This window comes from Erinaceus europaeus, chromosome 10 (genome assembly GCF_950295315.1).
Source record: "Erinaceus europaeus chromosome 10, mEriEur2.1, whole genome shotgun sequence".
NCBI lineage: Eukaryota > Metazoa > Chordata > Mammalia > Eulipotyphla > Erinaceidae > Erinaceus > Erinaceus europaeus.
The window spans coordinates 98,422,542-98,445,444 of NC_080171.1; the positions used below are offsets into that span (position 1 = coordinate 98,422,542).

A 22,903-nucleotide genomic window follows, 5' to 3' on the forward strand; every position below is an offset into this window, starting at 1 on the left:
TTTTGTGAGAGTGCTTTATATCACTAGTGGAAAAATCCAACTTAAAAAAAAAAAAAAAAAGACCACACACACAAAGTAATAGGTGGGGAGAGTTATAAACTCCAAAGCAAGCTTGAGTGAGGTGCTGATTTCTGGGAGCCTGTGGGGGTGCAAGGCTTTGAATTGAGCCCCACCCAGTGCCAGGAGGGGCTTCTGCTCTTGGCAGCAAGTGCTCATAGCTCTCACCCACTCCCCCAGTCATTCATCTCCACCCAGCAGCAGAATATGACAATGTTAGCATTTTTCATTTCCCTGACGTTACCATTAATAAAGCAATGATCCAAAAGGGGCTTTGCTGAGTCTGTTCTTTATGCTCCCATCACTCACGACTAGATAATTTCACACAGGATCGTTTTAAAATTAAATGACGATAAAAACGCTCTGCTGTTCTGTATTCACCAGTTCATAGAAGTCTATCAAGTCATTAATGTGTCATGACAAACTGCTCGATGGATACAAGAGTAATTAATTATTTGAATAAATAACAAGTTGAACTTGGGGCTTTGAACCACAGTGACATACGCATCCCATTAAGGCGTCTTGGAACCTTTTCAGGGCACGAGTATGAAGAGTTAAAATGCAGGCCAGGGTATTGGAAGTGATGAAAAACAACTTTGTAAACACAAGGCAATATTTTATAGGGAGCAAGCCAAAGTGTCACACTGCAGTGCCCACATGGAGCTCAGTATGAAAAGTTCCCCCGACAGCGGCCATTTCAAGATCCCACTTGATCAGTGATGATTTCAGAGAACAATTATACATATTTTCATAATCACCATTAATCTCTGCATATTTTTCAAGATAATTACAGCAATTATTATTTAGATTTCCCTTTTATATGCCCATTGTAGAAAAGAACAAGTGCTTATTATAGCGGATAGTTCAAAGAACCTTGGATTAAAATTCTTTGTCATCTCTGTGCTCGTTATTTCCATTCACTGTGCCTCTGAAAGTTCATCAGCTCTAGAAATGAGAGTAATATTAGCAGGCTCTATTATTAAATCTTAAGGTGGTGCTTAGAGCTGTGCTTAGAGCGGCTGGCTGAATTGTTCATTTGTGGGACTGCTGGGTTCCGCTGGAATTACTGTCAGGTGGCAAGAGATGCCCATGACAGGTGTAGTCTGAGATGGGTGGCAGCCCCACACCTATTCCCCATGTTAGACTTACAAAGTGAACTAACAACCAATATTTAGAGAATACATTTTTGTGACATGCCCTTTAAAGGTTAATATTAAATCTGAGATCTGGGTAATTTATGGCATTGTACTTCACAGACACGGCAACTAGATAGAAGTGAGCTCACTCCCTGGCATTTCCAAGTGAAAGACGGTGTCAGCTCAGGCTTCCATCCTGTCTCAGCTGCTCCTTTGCCCCAGGATCACAGAGGCCCTGAGAGCTTGTCATTTGTGGCTAATATTTGAGAAGGTATGGGAATGCTTTCCTGGAGAAACTACTACTCAGGGGAAACTTTCTTTGATTCTCTTCTGGTTGGAAAAGCACCTCTGTGTCTGTTTGTCTATCAGAGTATGCACTCCTGCATCCCATCCCAATTAACTGTGTGAGCTCTGGAGGGTTTATCTGGTCATTCCACACCTGGCTGTGGGGACTGTCAAGCCTGCCTGCTTTGGCCAAGTGTCCAGTATCCAGTTTTGTAAGAGAAAACTGCCAGGCATCTAGCTCTCAACCAGGAAGTTGGTATTAGAGCATTCTGTGAAGATATATATATATGGCAGAGCAGACAGGCAGAGAGAGTGAAAGAGACCATAGCTTCCTCCAGTGTGGTGGTGCTGGGCTTCAACCTGGCTGTGGCATATGGCAAAGCAACATACTATCCAAGGGAGCTGTTTCACCATTTCAAGTTAAGTTATATGATTATTAGGTTTTGGCCTGATCTGAAAGCACAATCTTACATAAGTTGAGGCTGGATCTGTGGTCAGACTTCTCATAGCTATTCCTTCTCTTTTGGCCCACACCTGTCTGCCACCAAGACTGGCCTAGAATCATTGGGCAGCTCCAAGGAGGATGGAGCTTGGGTTACCTAGGGACCTTTTCCACTCTTCCTGCCCCTACAGGACTATCTCCAACCCCAGGATTTGCAACATCTCCCCACAACTCTAATGCTGGGTTCTCATATTCTCTCTGGTCCTGGAGAACTTGGCCCCACTAACTGAGGTAAGACACCTATGCTACAGTCCTAGAATATCACATTCTGTACCATTTGAAATAAACCCTGAAGATCCTCTGGGATAGGTACACTTATTGTCATCGTGAGTGGTATCTTCTGGGAGAAGATGCTGCATCTGATGGCTTTTCAACACTTTCCACAGAGCTCATCCTTCTTGACAATTCTCTTCTGCTCCTGTCTTTAGGTGACTACTTCATGTCTAGTAGAAAGGTAGCCCTACCTCATCCTCCATATTGTAGGAGGACAATGAACTTGTAGCCCTAGCCTTGCCATTTTCCAGCTTTGTGACCCTGGCAAGACCTTCCCTTTCAGGTCTTGGGTGCCTTTGGTTGAGCAGAGATGGCGGCTCCTCACAGAGTTCTCATGAGTGCTAGGCTAGTGTGGGGTTCTTCTTCCAGGGCGCATACTCTCTGGGTTGGAGAGAACTCGACCAGAGCCAGCCTGGGCTGCTACTCACTCAGCAGTGTGAGGGCAATGACTCAGGAACCAAACACATGGCGGCAAAACAATTCAATATCCTTATTGATCAGAGAGCCACGGCTTTTAAAGGGCAGACCCGGAAGTGGCAAGTCGGAAACAGAAATGGCTAGGAAAGGGGTGGAGAAAGGCAAAATGGATCTGGAAAGGTAGAAACTTCCTTAGCAACTGTTGCGAGGGTTTTAACTGGTAGGATTACTAATACTACCCTGCAGGCAGGGAGGGTCTTGAGGGTAGAAAGAAGATAGATCAGTGGAATGGAATGGGTGGGGATCTTTCAGGCAAAACAATGATTATGTAGATAGGCCATCGTATCAGGATTGCAGGGTGCTTTGTGAGCCCTGCCAAGCTCAACTACATCTGCACAATTTCCCGACACATGAGGAGTAACTGGGAGTATCAGAACACTAGTTGGTCCTTCATCACCAGACATACATAGTGGATCCCAGAGGATCTGGCCTGTCTTCTCTTTCCTTTTGACTCCAGGATGGGAAGAGAAGACATTTGTCCTAGAGCCCACCATTAACCCTAATGAGGCCCTTTTTGAATAAAATGTAGAAGAGGGTTAGAAAAGTCAGAAGTCAGTCAGCTGTTATCTATGATAGTATCAACCTTGGTAGGTTTTGTAAATTGTACCCTCTGGGTTTTCAATCCAGACTGTCAAACTACCCAATACATATTTAATACTTATGGTGACTCTTATCATTTATGAGACAGAAGAATGTCAGAGCTGGGTGGGATTTTAGATTATCATCTAGCCAGGGGCCAATTGAATCTGGTTTCTAGTTATAATCACCTGGGAGCTTTGAAAAACTACTGATGATCAGAATCCACTACTTTCACTGGGCCAGGGAAGTAGCATAATGGTTATGCAAACAATTCTCATGCCTGAGATTCTGAGGTCTCAGGTTCAATCGCAGTGCCATCATAAGCCAGAGCTGTGCAGCCCTCTAACAATAATAATAATAATAATAATAATAACTATAAATTAATAAGTAACTGGAAATTAAAAGTCTCTAAGGGCCAAAGAGATGGTAAAACTCGCACCTTATTTTTTTCTAAATATTTTTGTATGTTTATTATTGAATAGAGACAGAGAGATATTTAGAGGGGACAGGGAAATAGAGAGGGAAAGAGAAAAAGAGACACCTGCAGCTTTGTTTCATCACTCATGAAGCTTTACCTCTGCAAGTGGGGACCAGGGGCTTGAATCTAGGACATTGCACACTTTAATGTGTGTGCTTAACCAAGTGTGTTACTGCCTGGCCTCTCTCTCTCTCATTATTATCTTTATGTATTTTGGTGCTCAAGTTGTCCCATATTTAGCTTGGGAGGGGGGGCTTCAGGCTCACCCTGTGTTCTTTTGCTATGTGCTGATGGTTTTCTTAAGTGTTTTTACTTTCAGATACAAGATTCCCAAGACCTGTTCTTTTTCTGTCAAGCACCAAATCAGCCACTTGTCCAAAGTGCCCCTACTTCTCTTAGAAAAGAATATTAGAGCACTGGTGGCTCACCTGGTTAAGTGCACACATTACACTATGCAAGGACCTGGGTTTAAGCCCTTGATTCCCACCTGCAGAGAGAAAGCTTCACGAGACAAGGCTGCAGGGGTGTCTCTCTGTCTCTTTTCCTCTCTATCTCCTTCCTCTCAATATCTCTCTACCCAATAATAAATAAATAAAAGATAAAATAAGAAAAGAAAACCTTAAAATAAAAAAGAAAACAATATTAGAAACCAAAATCTGGATATTAAATGTGCTCATTGCTCTTGAGATGGACATGGCTTCTAATCAGGTAAAAACACGTGTGGCTGTGTATTAGTAATATACATATGCAAATGTGCAAGCGTATGTACACAGATATGTCTAATGTCTGTTTATATATCTATATCTGCTTATTAAAACTAAGCTTTAAAGTGTTATCTCCAGTGTTCATGCCACATCTGACAGTACATTTTAGTAACCAACTTCTCTTCCTCAGCTTGAGATTGGATGGTAGAATTCCTCTCTTCCTCAGCTTGAGACTGGAGACTCACTTCTCACTGTGTCCTTGTTCCAGGATATCCTGACTTCTCTTATGGCCTCAGTGGTCACTCTGCTAATAGCACCACCACTACCACCACATCCCCACCACCAGGCCTCACTTCTCTACTTTCCTCCATGCAGTTCTTACTAACCAGTCTTGCATTTGAGCCCTAATGCAACAACCAGTGTTGACAGTTTCCCTCCAAGGGTGTCTCACAAAAGCCTCAGACCACGAGCATCCAAGAGGGAATCCAGCTACATACCCTTCCACTTCTCCACTTGCTGACCCCCAAACCAGTACCTGGCTTTCCAGTCCCTTGGTCACTTAAGCCAGAATCTCACAGTCAACCTTGACTCTTCCTTCCTTGCCCTTCTTTCACCTGGTCTCTAGGTTCTGCCATCTAAGTATCTCCCTCAATGTTCTTTCCTCTTTGTTCTTACTGCCACAGTGCTAGTCCAGGTCATGGCATCCTGGCCCAGAGTCTACTCCCCATAGTCCTCCCTACATTCTCACTTCTCTAATTCTCTAATCCATTCTTCTCTCCACAGCCAGAGGGAAATTCTAAAATTCACATGTCACTATGCCTTCTCCAGTCCAAAAACCTCTCAGTGGCTTTCTGTGGACCTCAAAGTGATACTCGGGACCCTTGAAATGGCAATCAGGCCTCTTTATAAGCATGGTTGTCTTTTCATCCTGACCTCTGTATAGTTATTAAAGACTGAGACACAGTATAGCTACCGGCATTAGGTGAGGGGGAAGGAGCAAATTGCAGAACAGTCAGGGATGTTGTGATGTTATAATTATTATTATTATTGCTTACTGAAAATACAGACACAGACAGCCAGATTTCTGCGTGTCTTCTCTATGTGTGAGCAGATATGTGAGTGCAGAGGAAGACAGGCTGTAAGGACCCCGAGGTCTGCTCTTAGGCCACTGCTAGGACTAGCCCAGAGGAAGACATGGGAGCTGGAGTTCTGATTCCATGGGGTGCTTTCATTGAGCTGTACTGTTGGGATTACTTGCCTAGAACCCATATTCAGAGATAACGCATCAGGTAGGGTATATGACAAAGTAAAAGAAATATGAACTTGCATATATGCAAGCCCCTAGCTCCAAGAAAGAGGAAGAAAATGTAATCTTTTGTGGATGGAGTAAAATAAAAATGCAACTTAAAAGTTGGTGAAAATCCTTGACAAAAAAAAAAAAGTGCAACGTCCTGCCCAGGGGCCTGCGCTCTGCAAGCTGTGCCCTGGCATGAGCCAGAGTCCAGGAAGCTCAGTGGTTATGGGTGGGGCCTGCCCACTGTCTGCAGGTCTTTCCTTCAGCAACTTGACATTGACTGTGGGTTAAACTGCTTATTGTAGAGCAGTGTGCCTTCCAGAGGAATGCTGGGACTCCTATGACCACAGACCTTCATTAGCCCCCCAGGTTCTGCTCTTTATTCAGCATCCACAAAGCCTCTTTTGTTAGGCTGGAGCTCACTGAGGAGTTTCTGTGTTATGTTCACCATGGACAGCAGGTGCGAACAGCTGGGCCCTCGCCCAGTAGCCCCTTAACAGTCTATGCACCTTTTAATTCACACAAAGAAGTGTCACTTAGCTGGATTTTATCTTTTCTTTGAGCAAAATGCTGTTGGTTTCTGCCCCCAAGCCATAAAATACTTGTGAAGTTTTTAAAAGCATGGTTATGGTAGAGTGAAAATGTTCTTGTTCACGTATTTGACATGTGGAGTGATCACACCTGGCCCAGGCTTTGTATGTATGTATCCCTACCCCCGGAGCTCCTCCTCTGAGCAGCTACGGAGACCTGCAGGTGAAGGGGGCTCTGGAAGGTGGGGGAGGAGGGCTGGAGGACCCTCAGATACCTCTCAAGACCCTGGGGATATGGTAAGGTAAACAAGCCACACTGAGAAAGCAATAAGTATAGTTGGGTGCTCTGAGGAAAGCTGGGGATACAGAAGAGAAGTGAGTGGAGGGCAGGGAAGACATTCCTAATCGTGCACCCCAAATAGAGCCTAAGAGAATACTTGTCTGTGATATGAAGGCACATTTATTTTCAAGAGGGTTCATTTCCCACTAACCTAGCAAATTAATCTCCTGGCCCCCCAAGAGAGGTTTTCTTCACTCTGCTTTTAAGGATTTTTAAAAATATTTTATTATTGGTCTCTCTCTCTCTCTCTCTTTCTGTCTCTCTCTGCATCTCTCTCAAAAATATAATAAAAATAAAAAGTATGTATTTTATTATTTATTAAGGGAAGAGAGAACCAGACATCATTCTGGTACATATGCTGCCAGGGATTGAACTCAGGACCTAGTGCTTGAATGTCCAGTACTTTATCCACTGTGACCCTTCCCAGACCACTTGAGGATTATTTTTTATCACTTATTTATCTATGAGAGAGAGAACACCAGAGCACCCCTCTAGAACATCCTATGTCAGCGATTGAACTTGGGTCCCCATGCATGCAGGTCCAGCACTCTAACCACTGCATCGTCTCGTGGGCCACAGCTTTTGGGACTTTCATCCAGGGGACACTGCCTGCCCAACTTGGGCCTCACTTCCACAGCTGGCTTGGGCCTATAACTAAGAGATGGCAGGGAGAACAGTAGTCCGGGGACCTGAGCCTAATGAATTACTCCCTACCATGCTTTACTTCTGTGCCTCCAAAAGCCTTTAGATTAGGGAGCATATCCACAAGCTAAATGATTTGATGTGGTTGTACTTAGTTTTCTTTAAAAGCAGGTAGAAAGAGATTTCTGGGCAGTGACACACCCAGTTAAGTGCACATGCTACCATACACAAGGACCTGGGTTCAAACCCCCACCTGCAGAGGAGAATCTTCATGAAGTTAAGCAGTGCTGCAGGTCTATGTCTCTCTCTTCCTCCTTCCCTGTCTTTCCTCCCACTCTCAGTTTCTCTCTGTACTATTAAATAAAATAAATAAATGATTGAATATGTAAAAAGGGGGGAAGAAAATGATCTATTGCCGTGGGAAGGCATGTTCCTCTGGTCCAGTGGTAGTAAGAATAGCAAGATCTATATACACCTGTGAGTCTGTGTTTTTGTTTGTTTGTTTAATATTTTTTTATAATTTATTTATTTTCCCTTTTGTTGCCCTTATTGTTTTATTGCTGTAGTTATTGTTATTGTTGTCATTATTGATGTTGTCATTGTTGGATAGGACAGAGAGAAATGGAGAGAGGAGGGGAAAACAGAGAGGGGGAGAGAAAGACAGACACCTACAGACCTGCTTCACCGCCTGTGAAGCAACTCCCCTGCAGGTGGGGAGCCAGGGGCTGGACCTGGGATCCTTATGCCGGTCCTTGCGCTTTGCACCATGTGCGCTTAACCCGCTGTGCTACCACCCGGCTCCTGGAATCTGTGTTTTTATCTCATTGGAACTTCATAGCTATCTAGGTGTTATCTCCTTCCTCCTACAGTTGAGGAAAGAGAGGCACAGGGAGTTGGAACACTTGTCCTAAGCCACACACCATATTAGAGATGCGTGGGTCCTGGTCTGAGCTCACTTCTCTGGTACACTGCCTACCTCAGCCTGAGTGTCTGCTGCAGGCCAGCATGCTAGGCTCCCTCTCCTTTGCTGTTTCACCCCCTCAGCAGTGGTGCAGAGCAGGCATGTATAACCTTTACTGACAGATGAAACTCATATGGTTAAGTGACTTACCTAGGGCAGCCAACAATTGGCTGTGCCTGGACCCTGTGCTCACACATCCCCTTCCTGCCTTCTCACAGCACCCCTCTTATGTGTAGAACTCAGAGGCTTTTGCTGCGGCTGATAAATCACTCCTCTTGGCTTATGAACAACCCAGCAAAACAAATTACTTTGGGGATCGAGTAGGAAGTTGTTGGTCTCGTGTAAACTCAATTGGAATGTCACTGAGCAGACAGCTCTGGAGGCGTCTACACATATCTTCCAAGGAATGTCCCTAACGTGACATCCCCAAGGAAGCAGAACAGGCTTTGTGTTTTGGTTTGCAAATGAGTTTTGAGAAATGGCCTTTCTGACATCTTGAGTTGTTGGTGTATGTTTTTTCCCATTCCACCTCATAAAGGATTTTTTGAGGCTCCCCAGTAGAAGAGACAGGAAATGGCCAGGGTTGTAGCTTGTTTACAGCGCTGAGCCCCAAGTAGGATTAAAGGCATCCCTCCATTCTAACTGCACTTGTTCGCCATCATCTCCACATGTACTTTGAGGTGCGACAACTCTCCTTCATGCAGCACTGTGAGCAGATGACAACTGAGATGCTGGTGATGGAGTATTTTTACCTTTTATTTCTGTAACCACATAACTTTGTGAATTCATTTGTCAAGCAAATTGCAATTAACCCATGTATTGGCTGGAGTATTTCCCCAATTGAGAAATCAGCAAGGAGAGGGATTGGCAACCCAGAGCAATAGAGAGGCACTGGGTCTGAACCCTTGAGAATTGGCCAGCAGTGGTTTTGTGCAGAGCCCGAGAACTCAGAGGGTATGTGCTTGGTGAGGAGAATCAAGGAATGGCTCTGAGGGACTGAGCTGGCAAGTAAAATTATAGTCCCCATGCAGAGGGGAGACGCAAGAGCTATAATCCCATCCTGTTGCCAGGCAGAGTTCCTACAGATTCATGGCAGATCTGTCTGCGCTAGCAGGAATCCAATTTTATGTCCAAACAAATACAGCATGCAAATTGAACTGCTTCCCAAAGAACAGCAAAGGCAGGTATTTGGGTCAATTGGAGAGAAAAAAAAATCACCCCCCTTTTCCTTCTCTAAAATAGGGGGTGTTATTAATACAGCAGCAGATTAGAGCTTTATTTGTTTAAACCATGCAGATTCTGTAAGCATTCACAATCCTCTTGACTTGTAGTGCCTGATTGTAAAAAGAACAGTTGAATGAGCTCATTGTTTCCTGGGTTTTTTTTCTTTAATGTATTTTACAAACACGCCGATGACAGGCCTGACACACTGATTTCTATGTACTCGCACTTCAGTTTGGGATTACAGCATTAATAACAGAGTTCCATGCATCATGCCATTTTTAAGCATGATCGTTATGATAAAGGGCATATACTTAATTACAGGCCTGCTTGATTACAGCTCTGTTGAAGCTCGTTTGTTTAGGAGAATGCTAATTGCGCTACCGGAGCCTGTGGCACATCCTTGCTTTCATCTGCTGCTTGTCGCTCTGTGCTGTGGATCAGCATTTTGTTAAAACTGCCACCAAAAATAAGATGGAAAAGAGAAAAGGTGCAGAGGTGGGGGGAGGGGAAGAAAACGCTGTCCTGGTACTGAAAAGAAACCTGCTGGGAACATACCTTTCAACCTGCATTTGTTGAATGTCTGTCCCTCACCCCCCCCCACCCTCCTCACTGTGGGACCAGGCAGGTCACCTCTCTGGTCCAATTACATTTCCTGTCACCCTCACCCCTCACAAGAGACGGGTCCCTAAGGGGCTTGGAGATGAGTGGTGAGTCACCACGAGGCCTCACATCTACTGCCTACTGAGTGGAGTCAAGGTCAGGTCTGTTGGCCCCATCTCCCCCCACTCTATCCCCTCCCCCCCCCCCCATATAACACCACCCGTGTGGGCTCAGGCCTGGCCCTATCAAGCTACATCACTCCTCCAAACTTCCTTAAATATAACTTGCAAATCATCATCCCAAGGCTTAAATTCTTTGATGCATATTTACTCCCTTGTATGTGTTCAGTAAATACCTTGGCCTTTGCCCTCTTCTGTAGGACTAATGAAGAGAGAAGCTTTTCTTACTTCTGAGGTGGGGGGTGGGGTGGTGGCAGAAAAGGGCTTTTTATGTCAGACTAGGAGCCAAGGGGTCTAGAGGGGGATCTACTGTATGCCCCAGAAATGCCAACTGTGGTGCCAGTGGGAGACAACAGGTGGCTGTCTCTGCTTCTAGGTCATAACCACGACCAGTGTGAGTCCATGTGAGAACCACAGGCTGACTGTGGGGTGAGTGACAGGTCTAAATGTACTCTGCAATAACTCCATGGGAGCTGGGACAGATCTCTGTCCAGCTCCTCCACCGTGTGTCCCTCCAAATGGGAAGGGGAGTATGGCAAGTAGCCTGAATAAAAAATGAGTGTCAAACTCTTAGTGATGAAGGAGCAGTGAGGACAAATACTTCAGCAATGGGAGGGAGGAAGAGAGAAAGGTAGGAAGGAGACATAGCGCCTCCCCTCCCCCCATGAAAAGCCAAAATGGAAATGATTGATGGCCACTCTTTGGAACACATGAAATATGTGTGCCATTGGTTTTAAGAATTATGTTTAGAAAATATCTAGACATTTTAAAATATAGAAAGCCTGCTCAGATAATGAGAGTAGAAATGGATGTTATCGTATTAGAAGGGGATTTAGCAGTTCCACAGATCAGCCTCTTACCCAACACCTCCTTAGTTCGCCAACAAGCAACCATGTACCTGGATGCTGTCAACCAACTCTGCTGGTCCCCCTCAGAGCCTGCCCCATCTCTGCAGCCCCTGTCCCTGGGATAACTCTGGGGAGGTGTACTGACATATAAGTTACCTTTCAAGTCTTCCTTTATCGGGGCCAAACCTGCCATCTAGCTGTGCTTCCCATGTATGGACCATAGTAAGGGTGCCCCCCACCAGGGTATGGGGTGCTGGGAAGCTGGTGAAGAACATTAATGGTCAGGAAATGCCTTTCTGGACCATCAGATGGTGGCTTCCCTCCTTTCCTCATGTGTTCTGGCTTCAGGCTCCTTGTCATCCTGGGCCTGCTGGTGGCCACTCAGGATGAGTCTCTGAGAATGTGACCTTGACACTGACCTCCACACTCTAGCTCCAAGAGGATGGGCAACTATCACACTGGCACCAGGACTGTAGCACCGCAACTCGCTACAGCCTCCCTCCACACCTTTTAAACTAGATAAATCACATTATGGCTCATTCAAAAACACCAAGTCTTTTTTCATACCTTCTAGTATTCCACATTAAAAAAAAAAAAAAAGAAATTCCATCTAATATAGTTGGTTTGGGCACCTAAAATACAGGACTTAACACTGACCTTTAGTAAACTCCATTCATTAAATGTGGCCTGTGATCCCAACCTTTTTGTGTCTTTGTTTTATCTGTTACCTAGCTTATAGACTGCCCTTTCCAAGCTTCCAGCCATGTGCTAGAGAAGCATACTGTGCATATCTGATTGGAGTATTAATTTTAACTCCCTGTGTACCCTCCTGAGACATCACTCAAGGTCAACACCAATGTATCAGCCACCTTCTTGAGCTTCTTTTTTTTTCTTTTTTTAATTTTTTTTATATTTATTTTCCCTTTTGTTGCCCTTGTTTTTTTATTGTTGTTGTAGTTATTATTGTTGTTTGTTGTTGATGTTGTCATTGTTAGATAGAACAAGATAAATGGAGAGAGGAGGGGAAGACCGAGAGGAGGAGAGAAAGACACCTGCAGACCTGCTTTACTGCCTGTGAAGAGACTCCCCTTGTAGGTGGGGAGCCAGGGGCTCGAACCAGGATCCTTACTTGGGTCCTTGCACTTTGTGCCATGTGCTCTTAACCTACTGCACTACCGCCTGACTCCCCTTCTTGAGCTTCTAATCCATTCAGTCATGGATTCTCTTACCTTGATTGTCCAGCCAGATGTGTCTGTCTTGTCCAGATGAGGAACACGCAAAAATCTGGTCTGATGCATTGCTGAAACCAACCATACTCTGATACACTGATGGCTGTTGCTGATTAGGGAAGTATTTGCTGAAGGCTGCCATGGCTGTGGCAGTGACTTAGAGCATGACAGCACTGAAATTTGCCACATCATTTGTCTCTTCTTTGCATGAAAGACTTCTCAGAAGTGTGGTATGCTGTTTGGTAGCATGTTATCAACAAGAAAACTTCCTTCCACATGGGAGTCAGTCCTCTCCAGCCCTGCTGCTTCTTTCTCAATGAGGCTGATATAATGTCCTAAATCCTTGATTGTCATGTCAGTCACGTTCACAGCATCTCCACCTAGAGTAGATTCCATCTTAAGAAACCACTTTCCTCATCCATAAGAAGCAACTCTCCTTACCCACTACATTTTGACTATGTGGTTAAAGCAGCTTGGTCACATCTTCTGAGTTTTGTTGTTTCCACCACCTCCACAGTTATTTCCTCAGTCAAAAATCTTGACCCCCTCAAACTCATGCTGGAGGGTTGGAATCACTTCTGTCAAAAATCCTATTATTCTTGGTATCCTGATTTCCTCCCACAAATCACCAGTGTTTTTAATAGCATCTAGAGCGATGAATTCTTTCCAGATTTCTTTGTTTCCTTTGCTCAGACCACTCAGAGAAATCAGTGTCTGTAACACCTATATCCTTACAAATATATATCTTAAATGATAAGACTTGAAAGCCCAAATTCCCCCTTGATCCATGGGTTACAGAATGGATGTTATGTGAGCAGGCAGAAACACCATCAATCTCCTTATACATCCCCACCAGAGTTCTTGGGTGACCAAGTGAACAGTAATATTTTGAAAGGATAATTTTTTTCTGAGCAATAGGTCTCAACAGTGGGCTTAAGTATGTTTCAGTAAACAGATGTGCTATTATCCAGGCTTGTTATTCCATTTATAGACCACAGGCACAGTAGATGTAGCATAATTCTTAAGAACCCTGTGATTCTCAGAATAGCAGTAAATGTTGACTTCAAGTCACTAGATGAGCCACTAACAAGAGAGTCAGCATGTCCTTTGAAGCTTTGAAGCCAGGCATTGACTTCTCTCTGGCTATGAAAGTCCTGCATGGTATCTTCTTCCAGTGAGGGCTGTTTTATCTGCATGGGAAATCTGGTGTTTAGAGTAGCCACCAAACCAACTTCTATAAAGTTCTGCAGATTCTACATTAATATTTGCTGTTTCACTTGGTACTTTCATGTCATGGTGAAAGCTTTTCATCTTAAACTGCATAAACCAAACTTGGTTAGCTCCAGGGTTTTTCTTCTGCAGCTTCCTTTCTCAGGCTTCTAGAAATTAAGAGTGTTCAGGCCATGTTCTGGATGGACCAGGTTTTGGCTTAAGGGAATGGTGTGGTTGGTAGACTCTTCTATCCAGAGCACAAAACCTTTCTTCCTATCATAAGTAGAACTGTTTCACTGTCTTAGTACTCACGTGTTCACTGGGGGAGTAGTGTTATATCCTCATAGAATCTCTCCTTTGCCTTCATGGTTTGACTGTTTGGCATAAGAGTGCTAGTTTTGGCCCATCTTGGCTTTTTACACGTCTTCCTCATTAAGCTTTTGATTTACAGTGAGAAACATGAGGCTCTTCCTCTCATAACTGACTGACTTCTGACATTGTTATGTCTCTGAAAATAGGGAGCCAGAGGTTGGGGGGAGGGGTGCTTGGTAGGACAATCAGAACACATATTTTCAGTTACAGTTGCCATTTTAAATGGGCTTGACTCATATTGCCCCAACACCATGACAATATTAACACTAAAAATCACTGTTATAAAGTTTGAAGTACTATGAAGGGGTGTTGGAGTCCTGGTATGTGATGGTGGAGGAGGACCTAGGTTGGGGAAGCTAATGTCTTCCAGACATCTAGATGTCTATCATGGAGAGATAAAGGGCTATACTTATGTCAACATCTACTGTAAGTTGTTAAACCCTCCCCCAATTAAGTAATATTTTAAAAGTTTGAAGTATTATAAGACTTTCCAAACTAGGACCCAGAGACACAAAGCATGCTAGTACATGCTGTTGGGAAGGTGACACCAGGGTTGTCACAAACTTCCAGGTTATAAAAATACAGTGTCTGCAAAGCACAGTAAAGTGAGGTGTCCTCACATCTCCTTTGTACTCAGTGGGTACCGGGCTAGCTTCGCGGGTGGGAGAGAGAGACGACCAGAGACTCACGGCTGAGCTGGAAAGCAGTATCTCTTTATTCATATGGAACACAGTGCAATCTAAGATAAGCTATCTCTAATCACAATCCTGTCCTTATATATACTCACCAAGTAGGGTGGAAACAGGATGTGACATAGAGAGGATGGAGCAGAAAAAAGACTGGTGAAAATCAGGGTGTGACAAGGAAAGGGGGCGGAGCAAAAAGACACCGTGAACCAATGGAGATTAAACCAATGCCCTGGAGGCAGGGTGGTGCTTAGTCAACAGTGGTTATGTAAATAGAATACAGTGTTAAGCAGGGGGGATTAAACCAATGAAACAGAAGGGGTTTTAGAAGCAGAATTAGAAGCATACCAACAAGTGGGGTCCCATAGGGATGTCACTTCCCGCATCACATGGAAGCACCACAGACGGCACCAGGGGCAAGTTCCACAGGTGGTAGAGTGATACTGTGGTGCCTCTGCACATCTCCTCTCTCTCTCTCTCTCTCACACACACACACACAGACACACACACACACACACACACACACACACACATTCACACCTATCTGAAATAAAAAGAATGAAATGAAGTAAAGAGCCAGCACTGGGATTGTGCATATGCAAGGCCCTGGGGCAAATAAAATAAAATAAATGCTAAAGGCATAATGTCTCCTGAAGGACCAGTCAGAGGTCTCAGCTTGGGGAGCTGGGGAGCTGTGCTCACTGAGAACTACCCACTGGGCTTCAAACACAGGGTCCTGGGGCACAGGGGCGTCCTTTCCCAGTCCTTTCACTCTGCATCTGTCCAGATGAGCACACACAGAAGCTCTAGAGTGCGTGACCATGTGGTGCTGTGCAAAAGATTGTTTGGGGCTCTTCCCCTCCCTCTTTCTTTTGAGAGATATCCCACTTCTCCCAGTATCTCCTGGGACAGCCCAGGCAGGGGCCCTGTAATGGGAGAAGGCCTCTGACCACACCTCTTTCTGAGCCTGGTAGCTGTAACTTGCAAAGAAAAGAGGTGGTTTGGTTTCCAGTGCATCCACTGGGGCAGGCTGTGCTATTTCCCTTTCTTCACACAGCAGAGAAGGTTTACAGTTTTCCTTTCCTGGAGCAAATTATGACCATCACTCAAAATGAGCCAGTAGGCTCATCTCACTGATCAGAGAGGATCTGTCCCAGGTCTCTTTTTCTTCCTCTCATTTCTTTTTCTCCTGATTTTCTGTCTTTCTGCTTCTGCTATACTTTCTTGTGTGACAGGAGAAAAGTGTCCACAATTTACATGCCAAGTAAGTCTCCACTTTAGATGTGTGGGGGGGGTGGAGGGGACATCATTTTCCAGGGATCCCATTAACCAGGCTTCTTTTATTCTGTCACTCAGTTTCTTCACATATGACCAAAAAGCTGGTTTACATGGGTGAAGTCCCCATGCCAACTGCTGAGCTGTGGTTCCTGGCACAAATGGCATAGGCCATCTAGTCAGGGTTGGCAACTACTTGTCCTCACTCTGCTCCGACCTGCCAGCAAAGCCCCCTCCCCTCCCCCCTGGGCCCCAGCTGCTGAGCCATGTGGCCTATTTGATGTATCGTTTCTGCTGTGACATCAGAATCCTCCTGAAGAAACTTGTCCTGGGGAAGGATGTGCTAGCAAAGGCAATTCTAGGCCACACCACAATTGTATCCATGTGCCTTGATGATGATGACCTGGGGGCAGTGGGTCACCAATGGCTGTGGAGAAAGAACTGCACTCCTAGTCCCCCAGGTGTTCTCATTTGTTGGGAACCCATCCCTACCTGTCTCTGTGTCCTGTGATATCAGGCAGACCAGTGGCTCTCAAATCAAGCCAGGAAACTCTGGACTAAATAACCAAAAATAAGTAGCCTGGACTCCCTCTGAGCACCTGCCAGGCACATACACTCATTCACATCATCCCTGTCATGCTCCTTTTAAACCTGACTTTGAAGCTCACCAAAGCCAAGGCCAGGACTCAAACCTCCAAATCATTACTACCTCCAGCCCAAGCCCTCTTCCCTGAGCTGACAGCTTGGGGTGTGATCTGAGACTCTGCTGAGAGAATGCCTAATAAACATACCCCATCCCCACCCCACCCCTAGCCCTGAGCTCAGCTTGGTTCTGCTAACCCCTTCCTCCAACATCCTCTCCTTCCATCAGCAGCTCTCAACATCCTGCCTCAGTGGATCTGGCCACTCACAAATCAGAGGTCAGACTCCTAGGGTGGACTCAGGCCTCTCCATCTATCTGCATGGCTACCCACTGTCCAGGAGGCAGTCAGACATCTGTCTCCCTTAGATGTGTGCATCAGGGGTGGCACCTGCCCCACCCACCCATGAAGCTCCATTCACCCTCACACATGCCCACTGATCAGCTTGTCCTTTTCATACTCACATTTCAAGTTACTGCACAACAATGGTATCTATAATGCCATACTCTCTCTTCTTTTGCAGCCATGGATGGTGTACCTTTCATGATTTCAGAGAAGTTTTCCTGTGTTCCAGAAAGTGTAAGTCTTTAAATATGTTTTTTTTTACTTTAATAAGAGAGATACAAAGAAAAAAATAGATATGGAGAGAGACCAGAGCACTGCTCAGCTCTGGTTCATGGTGATGTGTGTGTGTTGGGGGGGGGGGGGGGGGAATTGGACCTGGAACCTCATTGCCTCAGGCATAAAAGTCTTTTTGCATAGACATTATGCTGTCTTCTCATCCCAGAAATTGTAAGTCCTATGCATGAGCACCCACACCTTCTGCCACCCCCACTCCACTCCCCAGCTTCTCAGCCTTGTTTCTGTAGCATGAGGCACCCTGATGTCCTCACATCCCCTAGCCCCACACCATATTGAATCCTGCCCATGATCCTGCACCTCAGCCCTGCAAAAGACTACAGGCTTCTCTGGATCCAGGAGTGAATGGGTGGTGTCCTCTTCTGGTCCCTTCAACTGGTTCTGATTGTAGAGGCATCAGTAGTTGACCTTTCATAAATGATGGTCAACTGAGCCATACTTCCTGGTTGTGAACATTCTTCCAAATTCACCTTCGCAAAGCTTGTCCTTCTGTGATGACAATGGCCTACTGAAAGGAGGCTGCCTCCATTTCCTATTGCAGCTGCTGCCTTCTGTGATACTGTTCTCTGCCATTACTTGGAGACTTCCAAAAGGCAGGGCTGGCCCAGCTAGTGCACAGCACCCCCAGGCAGCAAGCCTCATGCCTCCCTGCAGGCAGCATTCACTGCACTATATGTGTGAGTGAACCCAGGAGGCTAAGGCCAAGTCACAGATGTCTCTAGTACCTGGGGTCCTGCATGGGCCCAAAGGCTGGAACCCAGACCATGAGGCCTGTGGGAATCTGCCCCACTCCCAGCCCTTCAGATGTTGCCTGTCCCTGAGGATGGTCAACTCCCAGTCCTCAGCTCTGCAGGACCAGAGCATGCTCACTTAATAAATTTATTGTTGGGGATTTGTATTTTTATTTTGTTATCCTTTCTGTAGAAGTTTGCTTTGAGAAGCTAATAAATATGAAGGCCCCCACTTGGACACTAGCTAAAAAGAAAGAAAGAAAGAAAGAAAGAAAGAAAGAAAGAAAGAGGAAAGGGGAAGGAAAGAAGGAAGGAAAGAAAGAGAGAAAGAAAGAAAGAGAGAGGAAGGAAGAAAGAAAGAAAGAGAAAGAAAGGGGAAGGAAATGAAAGAAGGAAGGAAAGAAAGAAGAAAGAAAAAAGGATGGAAGGAAGGAAAGAAAGGGAGAGAGAAAGGAAGAAAGAAAGAGAAAGGGAAAGGAAAGGAAAGAAGGAAGGAAGAAAAGAATGAAGGGAAGAAAGAAAGGAAGGAAGGAAGGAAGGAAAGAAGGAAAGAAAGAAAAAGAAAAAAATCTCTTCACTGCTTTTCCTGGATCCAGCTTAAAACCACCCGGCTTGCGATTTGACCTGCTCTGTAGTTTCCATTTTCATGAAATATAATAGGCCTCCTCTGAACCCTTCTGGTAAGCAGCTTAATCTTGAAAAATGCTCGTGGCGTGACACGCGGAGCATGAGTAACTTCTGCAAGTCCGCCGGGCTGCGTTGCCATGGAGACCCTGGCGCCTCTCCTGCCTCTCCCTGGGAGCGGCTGTTCTGTCCTGCGCCGGCTCCAGGCGGGAAAGTTTAGCGGGGCAGTTAGAGCCTAATGATACAACAGCTGGACCTCTGCTGGAGCCCCCGCGCCCCAGCCACACTGCTGGCAGCGGCGAGAGCTGGCAGGCCCGGCGGCCCCGGGAGCGAGCTGGCCAGCCCGTGGCCGCGGCCAAACACCGGCCTCGCGCAGAGCGAGCTCAGCCCTTGCTGCCGACTCAGCAAGGGAAGCGCCGGCGGCCGGGGACTCGGGCCAAGCCCAGCGCCAAGCCCAGCGCCAAGCCCAGAGCCCCGCGCTCCCTCGTTCCCTCCCTCCCGCAGCCCAGCCCGGCCCGCAGACTCCGCCCACGCTGCTGCGGAGCGGCGGAGGAAATGAAGTGATTTCACCCGCCGCTGCATCGGGAGGAGGCGCGGAATCCGGTTTGGAATCCGGGCCAGTAGATTCCCGAGCCCGAGGGCCTCGCAGGAAATCCCTGCCCTCCTCTGGGCGCCAGTTCCCAGCCCTGAAGACAAGCTCAGGTTTCACCTGTTCATCCCGCTCCTGTGCACAGAGGGGACTGGGGACCAGCGCCCCCTGCCCAGCGCGATGCAACCCAGGCTCCTCTGGGCCTCCAGTTGACTGTTGTCAAGTGTAACTGATTTTCTTGTTGTTCCATGATGCTGACTGTTGAAAAGCCAGCGTTTTAAAAGAAGGGACCCCTTCTTTATCTTTATAAAATAGGAGAAAGACCCACTCATTTTTCACCACCACTGCTTTTTCAAAGTGTCATTGGTGGGCAGCTCTGTCATTCACCTTGCACTTTCCAAGGCCTGGAAATCCTCCCCACCTCCTTCCCCTGCTCAAGAGGACCCGCCTCCTGTAATCCCATAGGCCAGTGGCCACTGTAGAGAAGCAGCAGTTAAGAGGGGCCCCTCTGATGATATTTGGGCACCTCTGTCCCCACATCTGCAGAAAGAGACTAGGGAGGCTTCTCCCCTGGTCAGGGAGAGGGGGCTGCCATGGGTGGCAATCACTGCCCTTCAGGAGGACTGTAGCCCTCCATGGTGATTAAGCTGTCCCCACCAGAAAGGGCCCAGCCTGTGGATGACCAGACTTCCTAGAATTAGGTTCATTACTTGTCCACTTGTCCCTGCCCATGGGTCCCATGGAAAGGGTCAATAAAGCATGAGATGGCATAGGGCAGGGTGAGGTTTTACAATGGTGCACACAAGCAAATGAGAAGAGACTTTTTTTTTTTTGTAGTTGTTAGTCTTTTCTAAGGATGACTTGATCTGTATTTGCAGATGCAGCCCTTTGATCTCTTAGGAATCACCATCAAATCTCTGGCAGAAATTGAAAAAGAGGTAAGCAGGCTGCCCAGAATCAGGCAAGCAGTTGCCAAGAACACCCCCTCACTCACTCACACTCTACCCATCTCACCCCAGGTCTCTTGAACCTGCTGGGACTCCAAGAAGAAGAAAGAGCTATGTGAAGGGTGGCATTCTGAGAAAAAAACACTTTCATTTCATGCAGATTTACTTCTTAGGAAAAGAAACTCACTTTGAATGTGCTTGTTGCTTGGTCCAATGTAGCCAGCATCTCCTTGACATCTCCAAGTCAGGAAGTGTCAGGTGACAGAGTGAACAGAGTGAACAGAGTCTTCGAGTCTGCTTCCTTTTATGAGACTGTCTCAGCTTTAAGAGGGGAAGGGAGTAGGGTGTGGGCACCGAGTTGACCTTCTTCCTTCTTCTGTTTTATTATTTGCCACCAGTAGAAGCTTGGGGAAATGTCTGAGTCCCTTTGTGATTTAGAGGAGGGATCAGACTACATTCCATTGTGCTTGAAAAGCCAAACCCCATTTGGAAGTCTGCTTCAAAATAGTTTGGATGTTTTCCAAATAAAAAAAAAAAAAATGAAATCCAGGATTAGAGTGCTTGTGACAACTCTGGAGAAAGAGTGGAGATAATGGAATCAAACTGGAGGTCAGATGTGCCAGTGTTTTCCCTGTTTTCCTAAGGCTGCATTAGTGTGTGTGTGTGTGTGTGTGTGTGTGTGTGTGTGTGTGTGTGTGTGTGTGTCTTCTTTTATGTACAGAAGGTTGTTAAGCACATGTTTGCAGCCAGCTCTCCTCTGAGAGGAACATTTGTCTCAAAGATGGAAATGGTAGAACCATTTCAATATTCTCAGTTCCTTTGGGTTTTCGCTTGTATACCCAGCTAGCAGAAGCAGGTTGCATTATTGAAAGATGGCTGAAATCAAGGAAAATTGAATCAATGTAGTACAACAAATTTCAAAACCTGTCATAGCAAAAACAAGACAGAAAGTCCCCCCTTTGTCTTTGATTTTCAGTAAATCATAAAAGACCAACCGGATTGTCATCTACCATTTGGGGGGAGGGGGGGATAAGCCTAGCAAAAAGAGTAGCTGGCTACTGCATTAGAAATATATATAAGCACATAGAATTCCATGTGGGCCCTTCTTAAAAGCAAGGTGGACAGGGGGCATCCCTGGGGCCCTGACCATACCCTGCCTCTGCAAGAAGCTTCGTGAGTATGGGGGGGGGAACCCGTGGGCAACTGCTCTGGCTGGGCCTGTGACCCATTTAGAATGGACAGAGGCTGCACAGATAAAAATTGAATCCCATTCCACTGTTGGCTGGGGCCAAATCTTGTCTGTCCCCTTTCTGTTTTAAGCTGGGATCAAACAGAACCTCTCCTCTAGGGTTGTTGCTGTTGTGTTTTTTTGTTTTGCCTCCAGGGTTATTGCCTGTACTACGAATTCACTGCTCCTGGAGGCCATTTTTCCCTTTTTGTTGCCCTTGTTATTGTTATTGTTGCCATTGCTGTTGTTATTGTTGGATAGGACAGAGAGAAATCAAGAGAGGAGGGAAGACAGAGAGGAGGAGAGAAAGATAGACACCTGCAGAGCTGCTTCACTGCTTGTAAAGTGACCCCCCCCCCCCCCGCAGATGGAGAGCAGGGGCTCAAACCAGAATCTATAAGCCAGCCCTTGTGCTTTGCACCATGCGCCAAGTGCGCTTACCAGTGCACTACCACTCAGCCTCCTGTTGTTTTTTTAATGGCTGCTACATGCGTGTATGAAAAAGTGCTGGCAGACGTGGTGCCCAGGTTGGCACCATGAGGTGGTGTGTGCTGGAGGAAGGGGAGGCCCTCTGAATACTGCCTGTGCTGACTGGCTTACCTGGAGCCATAATAACAGCCCCATAATAAGTGTTACTCAGCTGTTTAAAATGACAAAGTTGTTTCCTTTGCATGCTCTTGGGTGAAACTTGAGGACATCATGTTGAGTGAGATAAGTCAAAAAGAGAAGGACAAATATCAAATGATCGCACTTATTAGCAGGATTTAATTAAATAGGGATGGGGAGGGAGAGCACAATGTGAAACATGGACTAGACATGGTGTATTGCACCAAAGCAAAGGACTCTGGGAAGGGCGGAGAGGAAGAAAACTTTGGGGCATATGTCAGTGACTGCACTGTAAAACATTAACCCCCTCAATAAAAAATTAATAACAATAATAGCTAGGGGCCAGGCATTGGTGCACCTGGTTAAGTGCACATAGTAGTAAGCACAAGGACCCATGCAAAAGCCCAGGTTGGAGCCCCTGACTCCCATCTGCAGCAGAGATGCTTCATGAGTGGCGAAGCAGGTCTGCAGGTGTCTCTCTGTCTCTCTCCCTCTCTATCTCCCCCTCCCCTCTCAATTTCTCTCTGTCCTGTCAAATAAAAATGATGGGGGGGGGAGAAATGGCCACTAGGAATGGTGGATTTGTAGTGCAGGCACCAAACTCCAGCGACTGGAGGCTAAATAAATAAATATAAAAATAATTTTATTTTAAAAATAACAATAGCCCCATTTATCTGAGCTCAGATGGGCTTTGCTTCATGTCATTGGTTCTTGCCCCAATTTGACCAGTTGGATATCCTTGGGGTAGGGCAGAAATTGAGTCTCTTGAGTGACTAGCCCAAGATGAAACTGAGAACCAGTGTGTCATTCTCCAAATCGACTCTGTTACTAATTAAACTTAGGGGCTCTAAGGGATTTCTGGGCTCTGACCCACTGGGCTTCTAGTCACCAGCATGGGGTCAGATAGATGAGGACTACAGGACAAAGCCTGCAGAGTAAACCACTCGCTGCACACCTTAATTCTCTCCTCGATCTGGCCCAGGAAGGTGTTCTGTCAGGATGTACAAAGCAGCAC

General features: G+C 46.0%; 1 protein-coding gene across 4 annotated transcripts in view; it reads left to right on the plus strand.

Moving 5' to 3' along the window:
• Nucleotides 1–22,903, plus strand: part of MVB12B (multivesicular body subunit 12B) — a 269,183-nt gene that overhangs the window by 177,148 nt on the left and 69,132 nt on the right. For 3 of the 4 annotated variants that reach the window (XM_060200168.1, XM_060200167.1, XM_060200169.1), the window contains 2 exons: nt 17,048–17,103; nt 19,986–20,045. In XM_060200168.1, the coding sequence (XP_060056151.1) occupies nt 17,048–17,103; nt 19,986–20,045 (116 nt within the window). Of the gene's footprint in view, nt 1–2,111; nt 2,222–17,047; nt 17,104–19,985; nt 20,046–22,903 lie in introns of those variants that run through there. The other variant, XM_060200170.1, reaches the window with a different exon arrangement.